The 23,554-nt window shown below is 46.5% G+C and overlaps 2 protein-coding genes across 5 annotated transcripts in view; both read left to right on the plus strand.

Annotated features, from left to right (window-relative positions):
• LOC137002418 (dynamin-3-like) overlaps positions 1–6,677 on the plus strand; it is a 28,540-nt gene extending 21,863 nt beyond the window's left edge. For 2 of the 3 annotated variants that reach the window (XM_067362037.1, XM_067362038.1), the window contains 6 exons: positions 2,381–2,490; positions 3,286–3,397; positions 3,531–3,695; positions 4,292–4,530; positions 5,597–5,770; positions 6,635–6,677. In XM_067362037.1, coding sequence (XP_067218138.1) covers positions 2,381–2,490; positions 3,286–3,397; positions 3,531–3,695; positions 4,292–4,530; positions 5,597–5,770; positions 6,635–6,677 — 843 coding nt within the window. The remainder of the gene's footprint in view (positions 1–2,380; positions 2,491–3,285; positions 3,398–3,530; positions 3,696–4,291; positions 4,531–5,596; positions 5,771–6,634) is intronic. The other variant, XM_067362039.1, reaches the window with a different exon arrangement.
• Positions 6,678–9,446: 2,769 nt separating this feature from the next.
• Positions 9,447–20,266, plus strand: LOC137002600 (SUN domain-containing ossification factor-like). Of its 2 annotated transcripts, XM_067362354.1 has the most exons (23): positions 9,447–10,010; positions 10,594–10,648; positions 10,812–10,921; positions 11,529–11,609; positions 11,711–11,813; positions 12,093–12,186; positions 12,252–12,361; positions 12,502–12,569; positions 13,189–13,296; positions 13,427–13,532; positions 13,625–13,645; positions 14,439–14,494; positions 14,669–14,751; positions 14,840–14,905; positions 14,986–15,051; positions 15,149–15,215; positions 15,384–16,376; positions 17,339–17,426; positions 17,523–17,627; positions 18,269–18,402; positions 19,458–19,543; positions 19,644–19,702; positions 19,809–20,266. In XM_067362354.1, exons 1-23 carry the CDS (start codon positions 9,970–9,972, stop codon positions 20,112–20,114), a joined length of 3,006 nt encoding a protein of 1,001 aa, XP_067218455.1. In that variant the 5' UTR covers positions 9,447–9,969; the 3' UTR covers positions 20,115–20,266. The 2 variants fall into 2 exon arrangements, with proteins under 2 accessions (XP_067218455.1, XP_067218456.1); XM_067362355.1 differs by lacking the exon at positions 13,625–13,645 and having other exon boundaries at positions 19,809–20,264.
• The last annotated feature ends 3,288 nt before the right edge of the window (positions 20,267–23,554 follow it).

The raw sequence follows: 23,554 nt of genomic DNA on the forward strand, positions 1-23,554 counted from the left end.
ACACTCTAGCAACTGCATAGCGATACCCTGGCAACCATCCGGAACATCCTAGAAACCACACAGAACACTATAGCAACTGCATAGCGACACCCTGGCAACCACCCAGGACACACTAGAAACCACACAGAACATTCTAGAAACTGCATAGCGACACCCTGGCAACCACCCAGGACACACTAGAAACCACACAGAAACATGCAAAAACCACACAGGATGCTTTAGCAGCTGCATAGCAACACCCTGGCAACCATCCAGAGCAGCCTAGCAACCCCATGGCAACACTAAACACCCCTCAGAACAGGCATGTCAGATTTTCTTCAGAAACTGTAAGAATGTATCTTGTTCTAATGATTGATGAGAAGCGCACACACCATCATACGGCGCTCAGATGAACATGCGTTTGAAACTGATGACTTCAGTCACACTTCATGCTCTTACAGTCACGAGTAGCACTGAATCCAGTATCTCTTCACACACACACACACACACACTCTACTGCTGCACTAACTCTCTCGGTCGATCCTGTGATCAGCTCACACCTCTTTTAAAGCTGATAGTGAAGTCAGAGTCATTACTGACACGCTCAAATACCTCACAGGATCAATATGGCTGTGTCTGTGCTGTTTCACTATAGTATTCTAGCCAATACCACACTTCAGCCATCAGCACACGAATGCATGAAACCCTCACGTCACTCTGAGAGCAAACGAGACGGTTTATATGAGCACACATTCATACAAACACCCACAGCATAAGAGATGTGCTGAGGGACCGAAAGAGTCTCAAATAAATGATTCAGACGCTTCTTTGTTCAAATGTACAGATCTGGTTTTGTTAAGATTTGATTGACAAACTGTTGCACATTCTCTAAAACAACATTTACTCTCTCCCCCCTTTTTCCACATCAGAAACGTCTTCATGTTACTCTATACATCTGCTGTTATTATTGTGACTTTAACTTTAATATGTTGCACTTTTGAATCATATAAATCACTGAAGTGAGCAAACAGTCGATGTGTTCGGGACTTTTAGCATTATGAGATTCTCATTTGTTGGATGAAAACTGGATAAAGCTTTTGTTAAGCTCTCGTGTCAGAACCGCAGCATTCCTGAGCTCGCATGAGTCCGTGTGCGGCGGAGCTAAAAGCATTTGAGATGAAATATCCTCGCTCAGTGTTCAGTGTTTGTGCGTACTGTCAGACTTCAATTCATCTCATTCGCTAGCACTGGAATCAACTGCATCTTAAAAGAAAGAGCAGAGAGAGGAAAAGCAAGCAGGTTATTTACAATGCTTGTGAAAGACTGTGACACAGTCCTGAAACCGACCCAAGAATCACATCCTCAAGTTTACAAGGACTCGCGGTGAGTTTTCCTCACCCAGTCTAACCAATGTGCAGACTACTGTACACTAGCTTGACCATGAACAGGTAGTCTGAACACTGGGCAGACGGAGCGTGACACGGACCGAAGCCTCCTCTTCATCTCCGAAACACACGGTCCCGGCGTCGAGTTCGATCCCACCGCTCCTGTCCCGCATCGTCCCGTGTGGCTGCGCAGGCCGAGCGCCGGATCCAGCCTTGACGTGGCAGTCGAATCTGGGCGTGCTTTCGCACAAATGCTGCTGCAGGAGTGAGAGAAGAGCGACGGAGAGAGGCGGTGAAGGACGGAGGAGGGACTTCAGACCGCTGGACGGTCCTCTGGGTGCAGGACGTCTGGAGCCGTAAATCCCAGTAACCCAAATCCATCCTGACTGCTGAGCGCTGAAGTCTCATTCGTCCTCCATCATGCGTTGATTTTGTCTGTGCTGTTCTGCAGAGGTTTGCCGGTGAAGTTTCATGCGTCTCTCTTTCTGAGCTGTTAAGCACTTCCAGATGTTCAGATTGAATGCCAGCCTGATGTTTAATCTCCCTCTCTCTCTCCTGATCCGAACGCAGACAGGAAACGGGCCCCTCTGCAGCGGGGGGGAAATATTCATGAAAACCCAGAGGAGGAACTGCAGCTCTCAGACGTTCACGTCGGTCTGAAGTTCACAGAGTTTCACACACTCTCATGAACATGAGCTCACACTGCAGCCCGAAATTAAAAGAAGAAGATCAGAAAATAGATTTATGAAACTAATTTAAACTAATTGAAACTAATTTATGAGATAAAAAGACTCACAACATCACAGCTGTGTTTCAGTCCTTTATCTTTGCAGGTTTCACAGAACTTTCTTTTTTCTCATTTACCTGCATTTTCTCTCCCAACTTGGAAATATATAGTCAGATTTCACAGCTGTTCTTTCATTCCCAGAGGCTGTTGCATTAGGAGTTTTTTAGTTTATAAAAAGAATGTGATGACTCCATGAGTTTGCTGTCAAACGCTCCTGCTGATCCCACAGGAGAAAGAGAAGAAGTACATGCTGCCCTTGGACAATCTGAAGGTCAGAGATGTGGAGAAGAGCTTCATGTCCAGCAAGCACATGTTTGCCATCTTCAACACAGAGCAGCGGTAAGACTCAGACAGATATCACTCTCTCTCTCTTCTTTTTTTTGTTTTTTGGAAGTGGTCATGGTCAGAGCTGTTTGAACTGAAGTGATTTCATGTCATCAGTTCTCAAAGAACACATCAGATCTTCATCAGCCGTTCACACCAACAACGATAACTATATTTTCAGTGAGAATAGCAAAGTATGAATACCAACTATGACATATTGTGTTGTTATAGTTGGTATTCATACTTTGCTATTCTCACTGAAAATAAGGAGCGATTTCATTTCCAGCTGATGAATGATAAAAATATTGACAGCCAATCAGAATCCACCCTGCTTTAATGAGCTCCAGCATTTAAAGTTACAGATGACAAAACTGGAGCGCACTTACAATAAATAACGATATTGTGAGTTTGTGCAGACGCTAATGTCGCTATATCCCTTTACTGCAGAATGAACTTCATTTGTGCCTTCTTTGATTTGTTTTTCTTTGTGGCCTTTTTCTGCAATTCACTTTAAAATCAAGAAGTTTGGAAGTTAATCATATTTTTTTATTTCATTCACACTTTGTTTATTATTCTGATGATGGCACATACACAAAAGCTTGGGTTAATCTTCATACCATAGACCCTTCCAGTGAGATTTGTCATGCTTCAGGCATCTTAGTTGAGTTTTTTGATTTTGTCCAAGAGAGTTTTAAGAGGTCCTACCATATTTTGTTGTCTATGATGATTTATGTAATCAGATATTTTACCCTCTGGTAAATGTTGGAAGAACCTGGAGGATCATTTGAATGATGGCTTGTTTTCTCTCAGGAACGTCTTTAAGGACAATCGTTTCTTGGAGCTGGCCTGCGACACTCTGGAGGAGGTGGAGAGCTGGAGGGCGTCGCTCCTGCGGGCCGGCGTCTACCCGGAGAAGGCCGTGGTGAGGAACGGCTCATGTTTGAGACATCAGTACACATTTGATATCACCTACATGAGATTCACCTCAAAATGTGAAGCATGAAACCTTATCGCTCATCTTAACCTTCTGACTGCTGTTGGTCTCTTTCTGCCAGGTGGAGAGCGATAGTTCTGGTCCGTCAGAGAACTTCTCTATGGATCCTCAGCTGGAGAGGAAGGTGGAGACCATCCGCAACCTGGTGGACTCCTACATGGCCATCGTCAACAAATGCATCCGTGACCTTATGCCCAAGAGCATTATGCATCTCATGATCAATAATGTAAGGAGGATGCACCATGAACCATCGCTGTTAATAACATCAAATACGAGACACTATATCTGAGAGAGGGCAGAAAACTGGGAATGTTACTGCATTTACACAATCATCTATATGCTCCAACTGAAACACTGAATGTGTTATATACAGGTCATGTCGTGAACCTGAAATTTGATCTGACTGCTGAGATGGGAAAGCATTGCCAAAAATTTGATTGATTTTCAAAGTTTGGCAAACAGAAAGTGTCTAATTATTACTTCATATAAATGAAACCCAGCAAACTTCAAACTATTTAAAGGTTTTTTAAAAAATATGTGTTTGTGCTATATGTCTTGAAAATCAATTACACTTATGTTGTTATATCATGCAAAGACATGCATAAGTTTTAATTGTTTTTGGGGCCATTGTACATATACAGCAATACTCTCTCATGTGTAGCGCTCATTCTCAAGAAGCATCAAGAATTCTGTAAACCGCTTTTATTTTATTGAAGCATCTGATGCTTCGGTGCAGTTGATCACAAAGAGTAGATTCTTGGAAAGTGTAAGTGTATTTGCACAAGAATATGACCTAATAAGCATCACGCTCCTCTTCCTAAGGTGAAAGACTTCATTAACGCAGAGCTTCTGGCCCAGCTGTATTCGGCCGGAGACCAGAACGCACTGATGGATGAGTCTCAGGAGCAGGTACAGCGGAGGGAAGAAGTGCTGCGCACACACCATGCCCTGAAGGAAGCTCTGGGTATCATCGGGGATATCTCCACCTCCACCATCTCCACCCCGCTGCCGCCTCCGGTGGACAACTCATGGCTGCATGCCGGCCAGGGCGGCTCTCGAAGGTAACTCTCCGACCTAGATCATGGATGATGTTCAAATGTCAAAAGGCTGCTGAGCCCTGGGGTAAAGCTGGCCTGTGCCTCAAACATAAAGAAGTGTGAACCCTGTGTAAACCCTGCTTAAAAATCCAGCATTACTGATCCCCAGAACAAGGTATGAGTTGACCAGCTGGACCAGCACCATACTAGCTCTATCCAGCATAAACCAGCCTGGACCAACATGGACTTCATGCTGGTTTATGCTGGATTTCTTAAGCAAGGACGTACAACGCAGCGATCCAGTGGGTAATCTGAAGGTGCAGATCATGGTCCACTCAGCTCTGATGATGTTGTGTAGGTGGAGGACTCGAGGTGTCGTCTACCGATGCATCATGCAGACTGAACCGTAAGACACTAGAAACTGTGGTTAGGTCAAGGTTGACTATGAATCAGGCCAATACTAGGTACTCAGTCAATGCAGTCATTTCTGCATGGTGGTTCTGGTGTCAGAACCGTCTGGCTGGACCAGGTGTCCTTGGACTCCTTAATGCATTAGTTGCATGACTGCAGCTGCGCTTGTGAGGTTGCTTCAGCTGTGGCTCCACTGCCTCTCTTTGGAAGTGGACATGATAGAGTCCAGTTGTATAACGTTCCTGCCAAGATGCCAAACATTGTGATGTTGGCTTCAGATCATTCCCTCTCCAACTTCACAACTCATAAAACAGGAAAGCAAATTGAGCGAATTGAGCAAATTAAACTCTGCTGGAAGGAGCAGAATTGGACACCCCTGTACACTCTTAAATCATAACACCTGGCATTCTGGGAGACTTGGAAGTGTCCTTGAGCCCAGCAGCGGCACTATGCGGTCCATGCGAAGATGAGGAGTGAAGCACAGATCCTGTGAAGCTCCGATCAGAGAGCTGAGACAGAATCTGATGACTGTGTTGAAGGCAGTGGACAGGTCTGGTCAGATGGTTTGGAGTTAGCTTTAACAGTTTCATTGATGGACCATGGGTCACCATGGAACGAACCCAGCAATAGTGTGTATAGTTCTCCTCTTTCTTTGCTGTGAGCATCTCCTGGTTTTTAGGTCTCCTCCGCCCAGTCCCACGGCTCCGCGCAGGATGTCTGGAGGACAGAGACCAGCGGGTAGGGGCGCTCCTCTGCCTCCGTCTCGTCCAGGACCTTTAGGGCCCTTGAATAACAGCGCTGACAGCCCACAAGTTCCCAGTCGGCCCAACAGGGCACCGCCCAGCATTCCCAGGTGAGATCTTACCCATGAGCCCTTAAATGTCTGCTTTTCTCCCACACCTCTTAACTCTTTATTTAACACATTCTTTTCTATTTCTAATCTTATTAAAATGTTTCTCGCAAGTGTGCAAACACATGCTTGATTCCCCGGCCAAATCATTGCCAGTATGCAGTACATTTGCACATACTTAATGTGCTTCTCTTAAAGTACTAAAGTGGCTGCAAGTCTCTAGCTAATGTCATTAAACCAGATTACAACTTGTCAACAAACTTGAACTAACGTGCTCACCAAAAGTGTCTTCAAACTGTTGACATTAGTTGAGCTGATGGAGATGACGCTTTTCACTATTGCCCACTATATACTATATACTTGCCTCACGAATTGTGTTTTTTGACTTATTTCAATACATAACAGCGTATGAAATCAAAAACTTCCCTGTATATGCTGGTTAGGTGTGTCTTGAAGCATGGGAGCTGGATTGAGCTGGTCAAGTGCTGGTCCTCAGCAACAAGCTCCAGCTCAGGACCAACTAAGGACCAGGATAAACATGCTTCAAAACATACCTAACCAGCAACAGGGTTGTCCCTATAGGCCCCATTTTTGTACCCCTGTTAGACGCAAGGTCAGGCTCTACACACTTCACTACACTTTGTCCAGTTTGTACAAGAGATTTGCTAAATTTAAGTGCAGTTTCCATGCTAGTGCATCTGTGACTTTCTATATTAACAGACTGTCTTTTCTACTTCAGGCACTACATTGGCTACAGATACTAATTCTGTCTTTTTTATCTCTTACTCCACCATCCATTCCAACAACGCTTCTGCTGTCATCAACCACCTTCTTCTTCTTCTTCTTCTTCTTCTTCCTCTAACACAGTCGTCGTCCTCCACCTTCCCCAACCAGACAGGTTCCCCCTTAAGGGGCCGTTTTATTTCCTCCTGGATCGAGTGCGATATTCCAGGCCCATTCTCATGTGAACAGTACACCAACGTCAGTCCTGTACCAAAGCTCCTGCATGTGCTAGTCCTCTCCCTCCCGTGTCCTGCTCCAGTGTGACGGTGGTGTCTGTGATAGCAGTGCTCGTTGTGTGTCGTCTGTCAGTGCCTGTGATTCAGTCTGGTTCAGACTTCGAGTCTCATCACGCTTTCCTCCACTAGTCTCCACCCAAACCCCAGCAGGCTCTTTCCTCCATGGTGAAATCATTTGTGGCAGAGCTGTGCTTCCCGTTCCTCACAGCGCTGACCCTTATAGCCACGCATGTGTGTTTATTTCAGGGTGTTGTATGCGTGTCCACACACTCGTGTCATATTATAGCATAGTGTGTGAGTGAAATATCTTAGTATAAGCTGGGGAGCGTGTGTGTGTGTGTGTGTGTGTGTGGCTGAATTAAAATATAAATGTGTAAAATAGTTTAAGATTACGTGATGTTTGTGTTCTGATAGCAGTCACTGTTTGACATTTAAATTATTGTTGTTGTTTTTTTTATTTTAATGTTGTTTGTCATTAAAAGGGTTTATTTGACTTTACGGTGTGTTCACACTTGGCAGGTTTGATTCCATTAAAACAAACTCAGTTGTGTTAGTGCGGTTCGGTGTTGAAAACGACAGTGTGAACGCTAAACGAACCCGGACTTTCTTTTTTTTCTGGACCAAAAGAACCAGGAGAACCGGACTACAAGTGTGAACACTCCCTGTGTGATTTGCTGGTTTAGTTGTTTCAGTCTTGCTCACTTTAGATCTGCAAACACTTATATGAGCACCACAATATGAAGTATCATATTCATCTTCTCGAATAGCGCCACCTGCTTGCAATACTAGTTCATGACAGATAATCCAAATCGTCAACCAAAGTCCCTGGAGCGACGCTTCTGTTCTGTGTGTGTGTTTGAGATAACTAACGCTAGACACGTCACCAGAGCAGAGTCCCATTACTGGCAATAACTCCAGCAGTAGTTGTGTTGTGTCTGTGAGTCTGTTCATTACATTAGTGAGATTTATTTGCTACTCTACTCATGTTAAGTAACTACAACACTACTCTTCGTTTGAGAATATTATAGCGCTCTAAAGGACTAGATAAGGAATGTAAGCATGCAGGGACTCATGGAAACAGCTGGTGTATTATTTTTAATTATTAACATGAATATATGGATATATTATCTGTAGGTTTGTGAATCAGAGACTGAACTTTGTACTTGTTTCATATGGATGTAAAGGTGTGTCATGCAGTATTTGTTGGCTTTAGTCCTCCTCGCTCAGGTGAAGGATCAACTAACCCTTCGCTGTTCACTCACATAAACACAGAGATCAGGGACAGACTGAACAACACCATCTCAGAACGAACATGTTATACTGAGAGACACTTGCTGGACCAGCTCAGATCATTTTAGAGTTTCACACACTATCTTCAGAAAGGGTGATCAGACAGGGATGTTAGTCTCTCAGACTGTAGCTGTGCACAAAGCCAGTGTTTTATATCAGATCTGAGCTCACATTATTATACACTCAAACGGTGGGACAACCGAACGCTTCAGCCGTTTTCTCCGAGAGACACAGACGGAGTCTTACACGAGTCGAGATCTGAGAGTGTTTAACGTGAACATCTCACTCTCTGTATGTTTCATTATGGCTTGATGTACTGTACCTCTATATGTATGAAATAATATGTATTAAGGAAAATGAAATAAAATGAGAACCTGCAGTGTATAATTACTGTCCGTTTCAAGTGGATTGTGGTGTGAACTTTCTTTAAAACGGTTTTCGACTTTCACAAAGAAGCTGATCTGAAATATGAAGACAGATCTGACCATGTGTTGTGTGGCACTGCTGGAATATGAGTCTGATTTATACACACATTACTGTATCTGAACAGTGTCTCTGAAACAGCAGATGAATGACTGTAATGACCTCAGATCGACATCTCCACACGCCATTATAACACATGTAAACATGTCATGCTCCAGAAGAATACAGACAGAGCCACTGAAAGAAGACATGAGAAAAGAAAGAAAGAAAGCTGGGCTGGTGTATGGATGATGGGGTGAATGAGACAGGAGCGCACGGTGAGCGTTATGATCATCATGAATCATTCTAATGTGGTCAGAAAATTAAATCAATCCAAGACTGGAAAGAGGCGTTTAAATCACTAGATGATGTTACCAGAGCACAGTTCAGATTATTCCCCGGAAAAACAGTGATTTCAGATAAAACTGAGGAAAGACGTTCCCTGCAGCCCACTATCCACACTATCCTCCCTAAATAGTGTTGAATATTACTAATGTCACATACGATTCAGGATAGTGTGCACACTGAGACACTGATATGAAACTCCTCAATATTCACTTTGCTGTGATTTGAAACTTCTTGTTGAAGTGGTAGTGATAAAATATGGTACATTATATGATATAAGACTACATATTTAACTATGAATGTAAATGGATATCTAAAAAATCTAATTTTACAGATTTAAAAATAGAAATAGGCCTCTATCATAATAGATACATGGAAATGGAAAATAAAAAGCAAAAAGAGATGTGAATTAATGCTAGTTATGAAGCTGATCTTTTTGTTTATTGTCCTTTTCAATACTAATGCTGCTATTTTTGAGAATTAATTTCTGTTCTTCTTTATTGGAAAATGCTGATGTTGTGATTGTTGTACGGCAGCGCGCGCCTGTGACGTCACCCCGCCATTAACCAAAGAAGAAGGAAAACAGGAAGAGCGAAAGATCGTCTAAAATGCGCGGGACAGTTGCTGTGGAATCGAAATAATATTTCTACACTTTACATTAGGCTCTGGCTGTGATTTCAAGTTTGTTAGAGTCATTATGTAGCTGTAGATCATTTTCCACACAGGCGATGAAGCAGCGTGTGGACTGCTCGGTCACGTGATACTCGTTGCTTTTCTCAGCGCTGCTAGAATGGACCAATCGCGCGTGAGATCGGTGGATCATCCGCTTCTTTATAAACTTTATTTTATAGACGGTGCTGAGGCAGATCCTCTCAGTGTTTCACACACTGAACCTTGTAGATAATACATTTAAATGATTGCGCTTTTAAGAGTAATAATGTTTCCTGTAAGACGAAACTGTGTTCAGAAGCGGTGAAAGTGTAAAGTTCATTGATTTCTCAGACGTCACTGATCAAGAAACGTGAATCGCGATTGTTTATCGTTCGTGTGTGAGGACAGATCTCCAGAAGACGGAATAATGTGTGGATGATGAAGATCCAGCTGCTGCTGCTCTGCTGCTGTTTCTGGTGCGGTATATACTGTATTACTATCATTCATCTGAGTGTTTATATTATCATTATTCATCTGAGTGTTTATATTATCATTATTCATCTGAGTGTGTATTATATTATTATTCATCTGAGTGTTTATATTATCATTATTCATCTGAGTGTGTATTATATTATTATTCATCTGAGTGTGTATTATATTATTATTCATCTGTGTGTTGTGTTTTATAAACTGTGTTTATGTAATAAGCAAACAAAAACACCATAGTAATAGCATGGGCTCTTCTGAACCTTTACCATGGTATTATTCGGAGCTCAGTGTAAATGCAGATGAATATGTCAGTCATCAGGTTTATGTTCATGTGATTCATGAAGAACTTTGATTGACAGACCTGAGGTCAGAGACACTGAAGTGAAAGCAGCTTCACAACATGAATGTGTGTTAGTTACAGATGTTTACTGTACTACACTTTATATACAGTGTATTTATATATATGTACAAAATAATTTGACTCTAAAATTGCTATAAAATCAAAGTCATGTGTCTAATAAAGTTTAAGGTGATATCATGAACTGAGGTGTGTGTCTCGTTCCTCCGCAGGTGTGCTGCACACGGCCTGAGCTCTCCACACGAGGACACGCACACGGATCCACAGGTCTGAAACACGCCAGAGAGCTGCTGTCATGTGACGTGTTTGTGTGGTGTCGTATATGTCACATGTGTTCCTGTTCTCGTCATGTACAGTCATATGTGTTCATTCAGCAGTGACTTACAGTGTGTGTGTGTGTGTGTGTGTGTGTGTGTGGTTCTGTTGGCAGCTGGTGATTGACAGCGGCAGTGAAGTGGAGTCACAGTCTTCCTCTTCCTCACAGATCCCGGACGTCGTTCCCGTCAGTGCCGGTCCTCATGTGTCGGGATCCTCCGGCCGGTCAGTCTCCACGTTCACTCGTTAGCCTTCAGGAGTCGAGGGAGTTTGGATCAAGATAGCAAACACATGTAGATTATAATGTACAAATAAAATTTATTTAGATTCAAAGAAACTCATTTCTGACTAGGAACAAAAGTTTACCGCTGAATGATGGGAATGTTGGGATTAAAAGTCTTAAAGGATTCGTTCACGCTGTCATTAATCACTCTCCCTCATGTTGTTCCACACCCGTAAGACCTTCATCATCTTCTGAACACAAATTAAGATATTTTTGATGAAATCCGAGAGACTCGTCCATAGACGGCAATATAATCAACACTTTCAAGGTCCAGAAAGGTACTAAAGACATCGTTAAAACAGTCATGTGACTGCAGTGATTCAACCTTAATGTCATGAAGAGACGAGAATACTTTGTGTGCGCAGAAACAAAACAAAAATAACCACTTTATTCAACAATCTCTTCTGTGTCATTCTCATACGTTGTTTATGTTAATTATCACTCATTATTGGCCGAAGCTGATCATGTGATCAGCGTGTGATGCTGAAGCAGGAGCCGGCCAATAGCGGCTGAACAGCGTAAGAGAATGACGTGTGGTGTTTCTCTCAGGGATCGCGGCTCTGCTGACCGTCTCGTGTCGGACGCGTGTGACGCTGCAGAAGAGCTGCCGTTCGACCCCACGCTGCCCAGGTACTGAAGTCACGTGACACCTCTGAAATAATCTGAAATAACCAGAAACGAGTTCTCCATCTGAGGTGTTTTATGTGTTCTTCATCTGTGTCTGTCTGAAGTTTTCCAGCGGTTCAAGAGAACGTCAGCGTCCGTGAGACGAGAAAACCGGGCAAAGGCCAAACTAGGAAGCGGAGCAACGCCTCCCACGTCCTGAAAGAACAGGTGACGCTTCCTCAAAGACTCGGACAGAAGCTCTGCCGATGTGATTCTTCCTGTAACATTTCTCGTAATTCAACATATAATAAATCCAAAATGTAAAAATATGCAGTCTCCTTTAATTCAGCGACGAGCTCACGCCGTGATGCGTGTCCTTCAGTTCAGATCTGTGTTATCTGGTGTGAACGGGTGATGCGGAGCTCTGAATGATTCATCAGCTGATCCGTTCTCTCTGTTAAATGACTCCCTGTGAATCTCATCCTCTGGATCTGCTGTTTCTGACAGGGATCCTCCGACACGGACCCTGCGGTGCCCTGCCCTGACCAGGAGATCCCCACCTTCGACGAATGGACCAAGATCATGATGGAGACGGAGAGGAGTGAGTAGTTTTCTGCCGGAGCGTCTGAGGCGCTGCTCTCGCTGACGGCTGTTTGTGTCCGTCAGGTCAGGTGACGCCTCACGCTCCCGACGGGAAGAAGCTGCAGCAGACCATCACCAACTATGCCTCGGTGGAGTGTGGAGCCAAGATCCTGTCCTCCAACCCGGAGGCCAAGGTACTCGTCTCTCGACACGTCACTGACCACACTAATCTCGTGACTCTGGGATGATTTCCACTGTATGTAGGGTTAGTTACAGTCATGTCAGTGAGTTCACTGAAGAGAGTAAGTGTGATGAATCCGTGTTTGTGTTTCAGAGCACCTCAGCTGTCCTGATGGAGAACATGGACATGTACATGCTGAATCCCTGCAATAACAAGATCTGGTCAGAGTGTTTTCTGTATTTGACGCCAAACAGAGCTGAAGATTGTTGTGTGTTGCCATGATGTTTTTCTTAAGATGATCTCCAGTTCTGCCATCATATTTGCTGTGTGAAATTCACCACCAGCGATCAAAAGATTGCAGTAATTACAATGTTTTAATGTTTCTGCTCAAGGCTGCATTTATTTGATCAAAAATACAGTAAAATAGTGAAATATTATTCCAGTGTAAATCAGCTGTTTTCTATGTGAATATATAGTAAAGTGTAATTTATTCCTGTGATCAAAGCTGAATTTTCAGCATCGTTACTCCAGTCTTCAGTGTCACATGATCCTTCAGAAATCATTCTGATATGATGATTTGCTGCTCAAGAAACATATAATTATTATCAATATTGAAAACAGTTGTGCCGCTTCAGATTCTTTTTAAATTTCAAAGGTTAGGGGTCAGTAAGACTTGTTTGTTTCCACATAAACATGAAGCAGCTCAACTGTGTTCAGCATCGATGATGTTTCCTGACGTGAAGATCAGTAGAGGAGCGTCGCAGTCATTGGTGGATCTCAGGAGGGGGCGGGGTCTCTGTATGCGGTCACTCTGAGTGTGTGTGTGTGTGTGTTCGACAGGTTCATCATCGAGCTCTGTCAGCCCATTCAGGTCAAGCAGCTGGACATCGCTAACTTTGAGATCTTTTCCTCAAACCCCAAAGACTTCCTGGTGTCAATCAGTGACAGGTCAGCAGCTTCGGCTTTATCAAAGAGCCTTAATGTTTTTGTTTTTTAATTTGTGAAGTTATGTAATGCTATGTTTTGATGTAATCTGTTCATTTTGTGAGTGTGTGTTTCATGACATGTCTGTACTCAGATATCCAAACAAGAAGTGGGTGAAGCTGGGGACGTTCCACGCGCGTGACGAGCGGATGGTGCAGAGCTTCCCTCTGGATGAGCATCTGTTCGCCAAATACGTCAAGGTGAGCGAGAGCGAGCGACACTAGTGTGTGTCTGCAGTCCCATCATGCCTTTCTCTCAGCTCTCTCTGTCTCTTCTCCTTCTCCTGCATCAGATGTTCACCAGATACATCAAGGTTAGAGTGTGTGATCGGCTTGAGCTGGGTTTGCTGTCTACACACACACACACACACACACACACACGTACGTTTATGACCTCACATATACACACACAAACATACATTCAAACAGAGTTCTCCCACCTCAACTTCTTCAGAGCAATCTCTCTCTCTCTCTCTGTCACACACACACACACACATTCACAAACACACACACATTCACAAACACACACACACACATTCACAAACACACACACACACACACACACACACACACACAAGAGCTCTTCTCAAGTCCTTCTCCTGTGTGTGTGTGTGTGTGTGTGTGTGTGTGTGTGTGTGTGTGTGTGTGTGTGTGTGTGTGTGTGTGTGTGTGTGTGTGTGTGTGTGTGTGTGTGTGTGTGTGTGCTTTTGTTTATATTACATTGTGGGGACCAAATGTCCCCATGATGTAATATAAACCTGAGTTCACCTACATCGTGGGGACCAGCCAGCGGTCCCCACAATGTAAATGGGTTTATAAATCATATAGAATGAGTTTTTGTGAAAAAGTAAAAGTTTGCACAGTTTCCTGTGAGGGTTAGGTTTAGGGGTAGGGGCAGGGTAGGGGGATAGAATGTACAGTTTGTTCAGTGTAAAATGCATTGAAGTCTATGGAAAGTCCCCACAATTCACAAAAACAAACATGTGTGTGTGTGCGTGTGTGTGTGTGTGTTGAACGTGTGATCGCTCTGATTTCTCTCTGCATGTGAGGTCTGCAGATAACACTGTTTGGAGTTTCACACACATGATCAGTGTTTGTTGTTTGCAGGTGGAGCTGCTGTCGCACTTCGGCTCAGAGCACTTCTGTCCTCTCAGTCTGATCAGGTCTATATCTCACACACACACACACACACACACACACACACACACACACTGACAGTTCAGGCAAGACATGTCAGGTCAACATAGGGTTAACTAACAGATCTCACCTTACTTCACCAGTTCATTCATTGATCACACATTTATCAGTCATGTTAATCTCTCTCTCTCTCTCTGAAGGGTGTTTGGCACCAGTATGATGGAGGAGTATGAGCTGAACTCGGAGCCGTCAGACAGACACACACACAGTCACGATGACTACGGTAACACTCGCGTCTGCAGTGACCAATGATCTGCTTGCGCTCGGTGTCTGTCTAGTTGGTCATGTGTTTTCTCTTGATGAATGTTTAGATCAGCCACCTGACTTTCTGCCAGTAGATGACAAATCCTCCAAGAATCTGATTGGATCTGCCAAAGGTCAGTGTGTGATCATGTGATCATCAGTCCCAGCCTGAACCTGCAGACACTGAACCGCTGATGATGTCTTGTGTTTTCAGACGCTCTTCTCACCATGGTGAACAACATCGCTGCCAATGTGCTCGGAGGGCACCCGGAGAGCGCAGGTCTGTTCTGACATCACTTCCTGCTGACATCTGACAGCTCAGCACCTCTCATGAGATAGAACAGCTGTATGAATGAGACTGTGTTTGTGCTCTTCAGGAAACTCTTCCACTGACGGTTTGAACGCGTCAGACGTGGTTCTCCCTGCTGGAGCGATGCACTCTGGGTACGTGACCGTGCTCTCGCTGTCAGCCAGTCATGCTGCAGCTGCTGTAATGTGTGCAATCATGAAAGCGACCAGGAGAAATGACCTGTATCCAGTCCAGCAGCCATCACATGTTCTCCACTGTTCTTCATATCATATTCGTATAATTTCCCTCCTTTTTCCATTCAGGGCAGTGGAAGATCAGCTGGATGTCACTGGGGTTACAGAAACCGTCAGCATTGCATCAGCGACACACACAGACGCTCCAACCCCTGAAACACGTCCCGCCGAAGACAGTCCTATCCGAACCGAGCCAGACGCAGAGCAGATCGTCACTCTGCTGCCTGAGGTGGAGGATGAATCGGATCAGTCCTCTGGGGCAGAACTGGGCCAAACAGAACCGCAGAACGGACGTGTGAATGTAAACGCAGTGCGCTCTGAATCACACATCTTCTGTCTTCACGAGTACCTTCTGCAGCGCTGCTCTGTTCAGAAGAGGAAGACAGACTCACGCTCGCGTTCGGCTGTAAAAGCCTCATCTATGAGCACAATCACAGAGAGTCCCGTCATTCTCACTCCAGACGCCCGTTTGGAGCTTCGGCCGGTCGTGTGGGATCTCGCACCGAGCCTGACTTCAGATCTGCTGGTTTCTACTGACCGTCTGTCCGTCAGCGAGTGCCTTACAGCGACGCTCCCTCCACAGAGCACTGATCGTCTGCTTGAGTCCGGTCAGAATCCTGATCACGTGACGCTCTCGGACCTCATGACCCGCTCTAGTGGAGATGAGGTAGATCGTGAGCAGATCTCGGCCACATCTGGCCTTCAAAGTGACATTTCAACTGCTGCTGTTTCCATTAGTCCAGTAGATGAGTCTCAGTCCGTGTCCGCTCCTGTGGATGAAGCAGCCAGTGTCACGCTGACTCCTGCCGAAGCCGCTCACCCTTCAGATGGACCCGTAGAGTCAGCCGAGGCCAAAAGCAAGGAGCTAGTGGAGGATGAAGGCAGCGCTCACATGGAGCAGCCCTCCTCGGAGATCTACGGCGAAACGCTCAACTCCAGCGAGGCGCCCGCGCACGGCTCCAGTCAGAAAGAGTCTGTTTTCATGAGGCTCAACAATCGCATCAAGGCTCTGGAGATGAACATGTCTCTCAGCGGACGCTACCTGGAGCAGCTGAGCCAGAGGTGAGTCCAGCCGACACCAGCCGCTGTTAGTGAGCCAGAGAGATAAAGGTCAACTTCAGTTTCATTCTTCACTCAAGAAGTTTGAAGTTCCTGAGCAGCGATATACTGTTAGCGAACATCCCGACACCGCCCGCGTTTAGATGAATATGGAAATATGTGCTGCGCTCTTTCCTCTCAATAACAAAATACACACACAACAAAACTGAGAAACTGCAGTTAAAGTGTTAACTGAAGGAGATTCTCACCTCAAAGAAGGCGTAGCCTCAGAGCCACACCCACCTAATACATACTGTCACATGGGAGGGTTTACCAGCCAGAGCAAACATTTCTGGAGAGTTTGGTTTGAGCTGTACGATTCTGTCGGGGTCTTTGATGCCTAACAGTGTTTAGTAGGGCTGAGCGATATGACGAGAATGAGTTTACAGTTATAGCGCAGTATCTAAACATATGCTTACAGCTTTCAGTGAATAAGACTGATTAAAGGATTAAAAAGACATATATTGGCAAACATTATTATTTTCCACCCTCATTCTGCAGGAAGTAGAAAATGAGTCTGCTCTTTTTGCAGTGAGGAGGAAACAGTATTTTATGGTTCAGTGACTTCTTATGACAAAATATCAAAGAAAATGTGATTCCTCATGTCATCATGACCCTGAAAATATAACAAGAACTTAACACCGATGTGCGCCTCAACAGTGAAATACACACAACGTTGTGTCACAAGACCCGTTTCGGGCGAGTATTCACATAAAAGTCTTCACACTCTGCTTTGTTGGTTTCGCTCACCCAAACGATTACGTTTCTTTTGTTCTTATTGTATTACTTGGAGAGTTCTGGAGAATCGTTCAGTTTCACTGGATCTAAAATGTTGGGGATGTTGAGCACATGAATCTGTATTGTGATGGTGGAATGAGACTTTGGTCACACTGAGACTGATTGGTGCTCGTGTTGTGTGTGTGCAGGTACAGGAAGCAGGTGGAGGAGATGCAGAGAGCCTTCAACAAAACCATCATCAAGCTGCAGAACACCTCCAGAACGGCCGAGGAGCAGGTCAGAGACGAGCTCCGGACCAGATCTAATGCATTAGACCCAAGAGATTCACATGAGACTGACTCGTGTGTGTGTGTGTGTGTGTGTGTGTGTCAGGACCAGAGGCAGACGGACTCCATCCAGGTGCTGCAGGCTCAGCTGGAGAACGTGACACAACTCGTCCTCGGCCTGTCTGTCAGCGTGAGTCATCTACAGCAGGAGGTACTCATTCGTCACCTGTTCTCCATCCGTTTACAGTGACGAATCACATCTGTATCAAGCCTGTCGGATCAGAGATCCACCGATATCAGCGAATGAAGCTTTCAGTCCACATTACTCACTCGAAGCAGTGTGACTGTATTACAGATGCTACGATGGGTTATTAAATGATATTAAGCTAGCGTATTGTGTGCCATGTCGTCCTGAAGATCATTTTCAGGTTAGGGTTAGTGACATTCTGATATTGTGATAGAAATGTATAAACATTTCAGTCGATGGCAGGAACCTCGATTTTTATGACACAACTTGATTAGACGTGGCTTTGATTTTAGACTCAAAAAATACATGTTTTGCATAAAATATAACATGTTTAGTACAGTACATTTGCTTTTATAGTAAACTTACACTTCTAAAAGTTTGAGACGAGGAGAGAAGAGATCAGAGATTCTCTGCTAACTCAAATATACCAGAAATTATCGCTGAAGATATCTGCAGATTCTCAGAATGATGATGATAACTGAATTTTCAGTTACCAGCTGATCATTTCTGATAAACTGCAGGAATTACACCACGTCATGAACAGAGCTGTGAGCTACTGCTGCTGGCTTTGAGCTCATGATGATGATGATGATGATGTTCTGCAGGTGTCTGACAGGCAGAGCTACATCCTGCTGTGTCTGGTCCTCTGTGTGCTGCTCGCGCTGCTGATCTGTGTCAACTACCGTCAGATGTGTGAGAGTCCAGCGCTCGACACGCACAGATCCTGCTGCCCTGAGAGGTGAGGAGACGTCACACGTGTTGTGTTGTTGTGTGTTGTTGTGTGTTGTGTGTTGTGTTGTGTTGTGTGTTGTTGTGTGTTGTGTTGTGTGTTGTTGTGTGGTGTTGTGTGTTGTGTTGTGTGTTGTGTTGTTGTGTGTTGTGTGTTGTGTTGTTGTGTGTTGTGTGTTGTGTTGTGTTGTTGTGTGTTGTGTTGTGTTGTTGTGTGTTGTGTTGTTGTGTGTTGTGTTGTTGTGTGTTGTGTTGTTGTGTGTTGTGTTGTTGTGTGTTGTGTTGTTGTGTGTTGTTGTGTGTTGTGTTGTTGTGTGTTGTGTTGTGTGTTGTGTTGTGTGTTGTGTTGTTGTGTGTTGTGTTGTTGTGTGTTGTGTGTTGTGTTGTTGTGTGTTGTGTTGTTGTGTGTTGTGTTGTGTTGTTGTGTGTTGTTGTGTTGTTGTGTGTTGTGTGTTGTGTTGTTGTGTGTTGTGTTGTTGTGTGTTGTGTTGTTGTGTGTTGTGTTGTGTTGTTGTGTGTTGTGTTGTTGTGTGTTGTGTTGTTGTGTGTTGTGTTGTGTTGTTGTGTGTTGTGTTGTGTTGTTGTGTGTTGTGTTGTGTTGTTGTGTTGTTGTGTGTTGTGTTGTGTTGTGTGTTGTGTTGTGTTGTTGTGTGTTGTGTTGTGTGTTGTGTTGTTGTGTTGTTGTGTGTTGTGTTGTGTTGTTGTGTGTTGTGTTGTGTTGTTGTGTGTTGTGTTGTTGTGTTGTTGTGTGTTGTGTTGTGTTGTGTTGTGTGTTGTGTTGTTGTGTGTTGTGTTGTTGTGTGTTGTGTTGTTGTGTGTTGTGTTGTGTTGTGTTGTGTGTTGTGTTGTGTGTTGTGTTGTGTGTTGTGTTGTGTGTTGTGTTGTTGTGTGTTGTGTTGTGTTGTTGTGTGTTGTGTTGTTGTGTGTTGTGTTGTTGTGTGTTGTGTTGTTGTGTGTTGTGTTGTTGTGTGTTGTGTTGTTGTGTGTTGTGTTGTTGTGTGTTGTGTTGTTGTGTGTTATGTTGTGTTGTGTTGTTGTGTTAACCCAGCTCATGCCTGTTTCCAGAGAGCTGCTGTCTGAAGAAGAGCCGGTGATGCTGAGACGCAGAGCCTCTGATCCGCCCTCGCTCTCGTCCCTCCAGACGCCTGAAGGTCAGATCATGACCCACATGTCTGGGATTCAGCGATTCCTCACATCATGTGTGTTTTTCAGGGATCAGTAAAACACTGCTGCTGTTGCTCTTTATTTCAGGAGGTGCAGAGCAAACCCAAACCCGGAAGCAGTGGAAACAGAGTCCAGTTAGTAGAAAAGTACGATGACTCGATGAGGCGGTGCTGTAGACTGCAGTTAAACCCAGAAAGCTTTCGTAGCGTTTATCGTTGAGGAAATATTCACTGCTCGTCTGTCTTTCTGCAGAAGAAGCACAAGCTGAAGCTCAGCAGGAGTCCAGAGACTCGAGCCGCTCCGCCGGTCACTTGTGTGATTCCTCAGAGCACCATCGGCCCTCAGGAGGTCAGAGACGTGATGTCGGACGGATCCGAGGGCTCCTCGCATTCTGACGAGACACTGTTCTGCGGAATCACCAGCTGCACGCGTCTGTGTGAGACGATACCGGCGCCGAGACGCTGGACACAGAGCAGACGGCAGAAGACCGCAGAACAGCTGCATCAGCCTCCGCAGCGCAGCGTCCCGTATAATCTGACCCACACTGACCCGCACTGACCCGCACTGGACACACTGACCCGCACTGGACACACTGACCCGCACACTGACCCGCACTGGACACACTGACCCGCACACTGACCCGCACTGGACACACTGACCCGCACTGGACACACTGACCCGCACTGGACACACTGACCCGCACTGGACACACTGACCCGCACACTGACCCGCACTGGACACACTGACCCGCACTGGACACACTGACCCGCACTGGACACACTGACCCGCACTGGACACACTGACCCGCACTGGACACACTGACCCGCACTGGACACACTGACCCGCACTGGACACACTGACCCACACTGACCCGCACTGGACACACTGACCCACACTGGACACACTGACCCACACTGACCCGCACTGGACACACTGACCCGCACTGGACACACTGACCCACACTGACCCGCACTGGACACACTGACCCGCACTGGACACACTGACCCGCACTGGACACACTGACCCGCACTGGACACACTGACCCACACTGACCCGCACTGGACACACTGACCCACACTGACCCGCACTGGACACACTGACCCGCACTGGACACACTGACCCACACTGACCCGCACTGGACACACTGACCCGCACTGGACACACTGACCCACACTGACCCGCACTGGACACACTGACCCACACTGACCCGCACTGGACACACTGACCCGCACTGGACACACTGACCCGCACTGGACACACTGACCCGCACACTGACCCGCACTGGACACACTGACCCGCACTGGACACACTGACCCGCACTGGACACACTGACCCGCACTGGACACACTGACCCGCACTGGACACACTGACCCACACTGACCCGCACTGGACACACTGACCCGCACTGGACACACTGACCCGCACTGGACACACAGACCCGCACTGGACACACTGACCCGCACTGGACACACTGACCCGCACTGGACACACTGACCCGCACCACTGACCCGCACTGGACACACTGACCCACACTGGACACACTGACCCGCACACTGACCCGCACTGGACACACTGACCCGCACTGGACACACTGACCCACACTGACCCGCACTGGACACACTGACCCGCACTGGACACACTGACCCGCACTGGACACACTGACCCACACTGACCCGCACTGGACACACTGACCCACACTGACCCGCACTGGACACACTGACCCGCACTGGACACACTGACCCGCACTGGACCGCACTGACCCGCACTGGACACACTGACCCGCACTGACCCGCACTGGACACACTGACCCGCACTGGACACACTGACCCGCACACTGGACACACTGACCCACACTGACCCGCACTGGACACACTGACCCGCACTGGACACACTGACCCGCACACTGACCCGCACTGGACACACTGACCCGCACTGGACACACTGACCCGCACTGGACACACTGACCCGCACTGGACACACTGACCCACACTGACCCGCACTGGACACACTGACCCGCACTGGACACACTGACCCACACTGACCCGCACACTGACCCGCACTGGACACACTGACCCACACTGACCCGCACTGGACACACTGACCCGCACTGGACACACTGACCCGCACTGGACACACTGACCCGCACACTGACCCGCACTGGACACACTGACCCGCACTGACCCACACTGGACGCACTGACCCGCACTGACCCACACTGGACGCACTGACCCGCACTGACCCGCACTGGACACACTGACCCGCACTGACCCGCACTGGACGCACTGACCCGCACTGGACACACTGACCCGCACTGACCCACACTGGACGCACTGACCCGCACTGGACACACTGACCCACACTGGACGCACTGACCCGCACTGGACACACTGACCCACACTGGACGCACTGACCCGCACACTGACCCGCACTGGACACACTGACCCGCACTGACCCACACTGGACGCACTGACCCGCACTGGACACACTGACCCACACTGGACGCACTGACCCGCACTGGACGCACTGACCCGCACTGGACACACTGACCCGCACTGGACGCACTGACCCGCACTGGACACACTGACCCGCACTGGACACACTGACCCACACTGGACGCACTGACCCGCACTGGACACACTGACCCACACTGGACGCACTGACCCGCACTGGACGCACTGACCCGCACTGGACACACTGGACACACTGACCCGCACTGGACGCACTGACCCGCACTGGACACACTGACCCGCACTGGACACACTGACCCGCACTGGACACACTGACCCGCACTGGACACACTGACCCGCACTGGACCGCACTGACCTGCACTGGACCGCACTGACCCGCACTGGACACACTGACCCGCACTGGACACACTGACCCGCACTGGACACACTGACCCGCACTGGACACACTGACCCGCACTGGACGCACTGACCCGCACTGACCCGCCGCTGATCCAGCTCTTGCACTGGTCAGACACTCTGGACGCTGAACTCTTCTGCGTCTCTTCAGGTTTATACAGTTTGGCATTATTCTTTTCTAATAATGTGCCACTTTCAGACAATCATTAATAAAACAGAAATAATTGAACTGCTGCTTTGATTTTATATTTATAGTGTCTCTGACAAATTACTTTTTTCAGCTTGAATATGTGAGTATTTCACTAATAATCATCATATGCTCTCAGCGGACACTTCATTGGCTAGCACCGGTCTGGACCCCTTTTGCCTTCAGAACTGCTTTAAAGTCTGAGTAAAGCGACACTAAATCTGTGTTCTGAGTTTCACACCACAGAAAAATGTGTTATTAAACACCAGCCGAATCTGAATGATAAAACACTGCCAAGTAAATGAAATAAGTTATGAAAATCATTTTTAGCAGTATTCTCTGCTCTCAAACGCTGAATGCCTGTCACTGGAGCCTCTGAGGATGACTCCAGGTGTGACTCCACTTCACGTTCAGGACAGTTTGAGATGATTTGAGCTTTGACGCATGTTATCCTGCTGGAAGCAGATCAGAAGATGTGGTCGTAAGGGATGGACAGGGTCAGCAGCAATACTCAGCTGGAACAGTGTGCCAGAGATCTTCCTCCACACATCACACGAGCCGTGACCATCACACTCCTCGAGCTGACTGCAGCTGTGGAGAAAGACACGGGCGTACTCATAATCGGTGCTCTTCACTCTGAAAAGGGTTTCTCACTGTCTTGTGCTGCAGGAGCGCCTCAGCCTATAAGGGCAATGCCATGTGTTATAAATTAAACTTGTGGCTCAAAAACTGACACATACAATGACCTCCATGATTCAAAAACACACTTCTTCTTCTTCAGCTTCAATTAAACGCTGTCTTTTGGTTTCCTCTGAAAACTATTTGATATATATTCCCCCAAACCGGAAGTGCTTTATTTAAGTGCCACTCAAAGGTGGCTAGAGCGCCGCCTGGAGGACGAGACCGTCACCGTCTGATGACGTCAGTCCATTGACACGCCCTCTTGT

Source organism: Chanodichthys erythropterus, chromosome 16, assembly GCF_024489055.1.
Source record: "Chanodichthys erythropterus isolate Z2021 chromosome 16, ASM2448905v1, whole genome shotgun sequence".
Lineage (NCBI taxonomy): Eukaryota > Metazoa > Chordata > Actinopteri > Cypriniformes > Xenocyprididae > Chanodichthys > Chanodichthys erythropterus.

Coding starts and splice junctions, on each gene's coding strand:
- LOC137002600 (XM_067362354.1), top strand. CDS start 9,970: ATGATGAAGATCCAGCTGCTGCTGCTCTGCTGCTGTTTCTG. Junction 14,495..14,668: donor TGTCCTCTCAGTCTGATCAG/GTCTATATCTCA, acceptor CTCTCTCTGAAG/GGTGTTTGGCACCAGTATGA. Junction 17,628..18,268: donor TGAGTCATCTACAGCAGGAG/GTACTCATTCGT, acceptor GATGTTCTGCAG/GTGTCTGACAGGCAGAGCTA.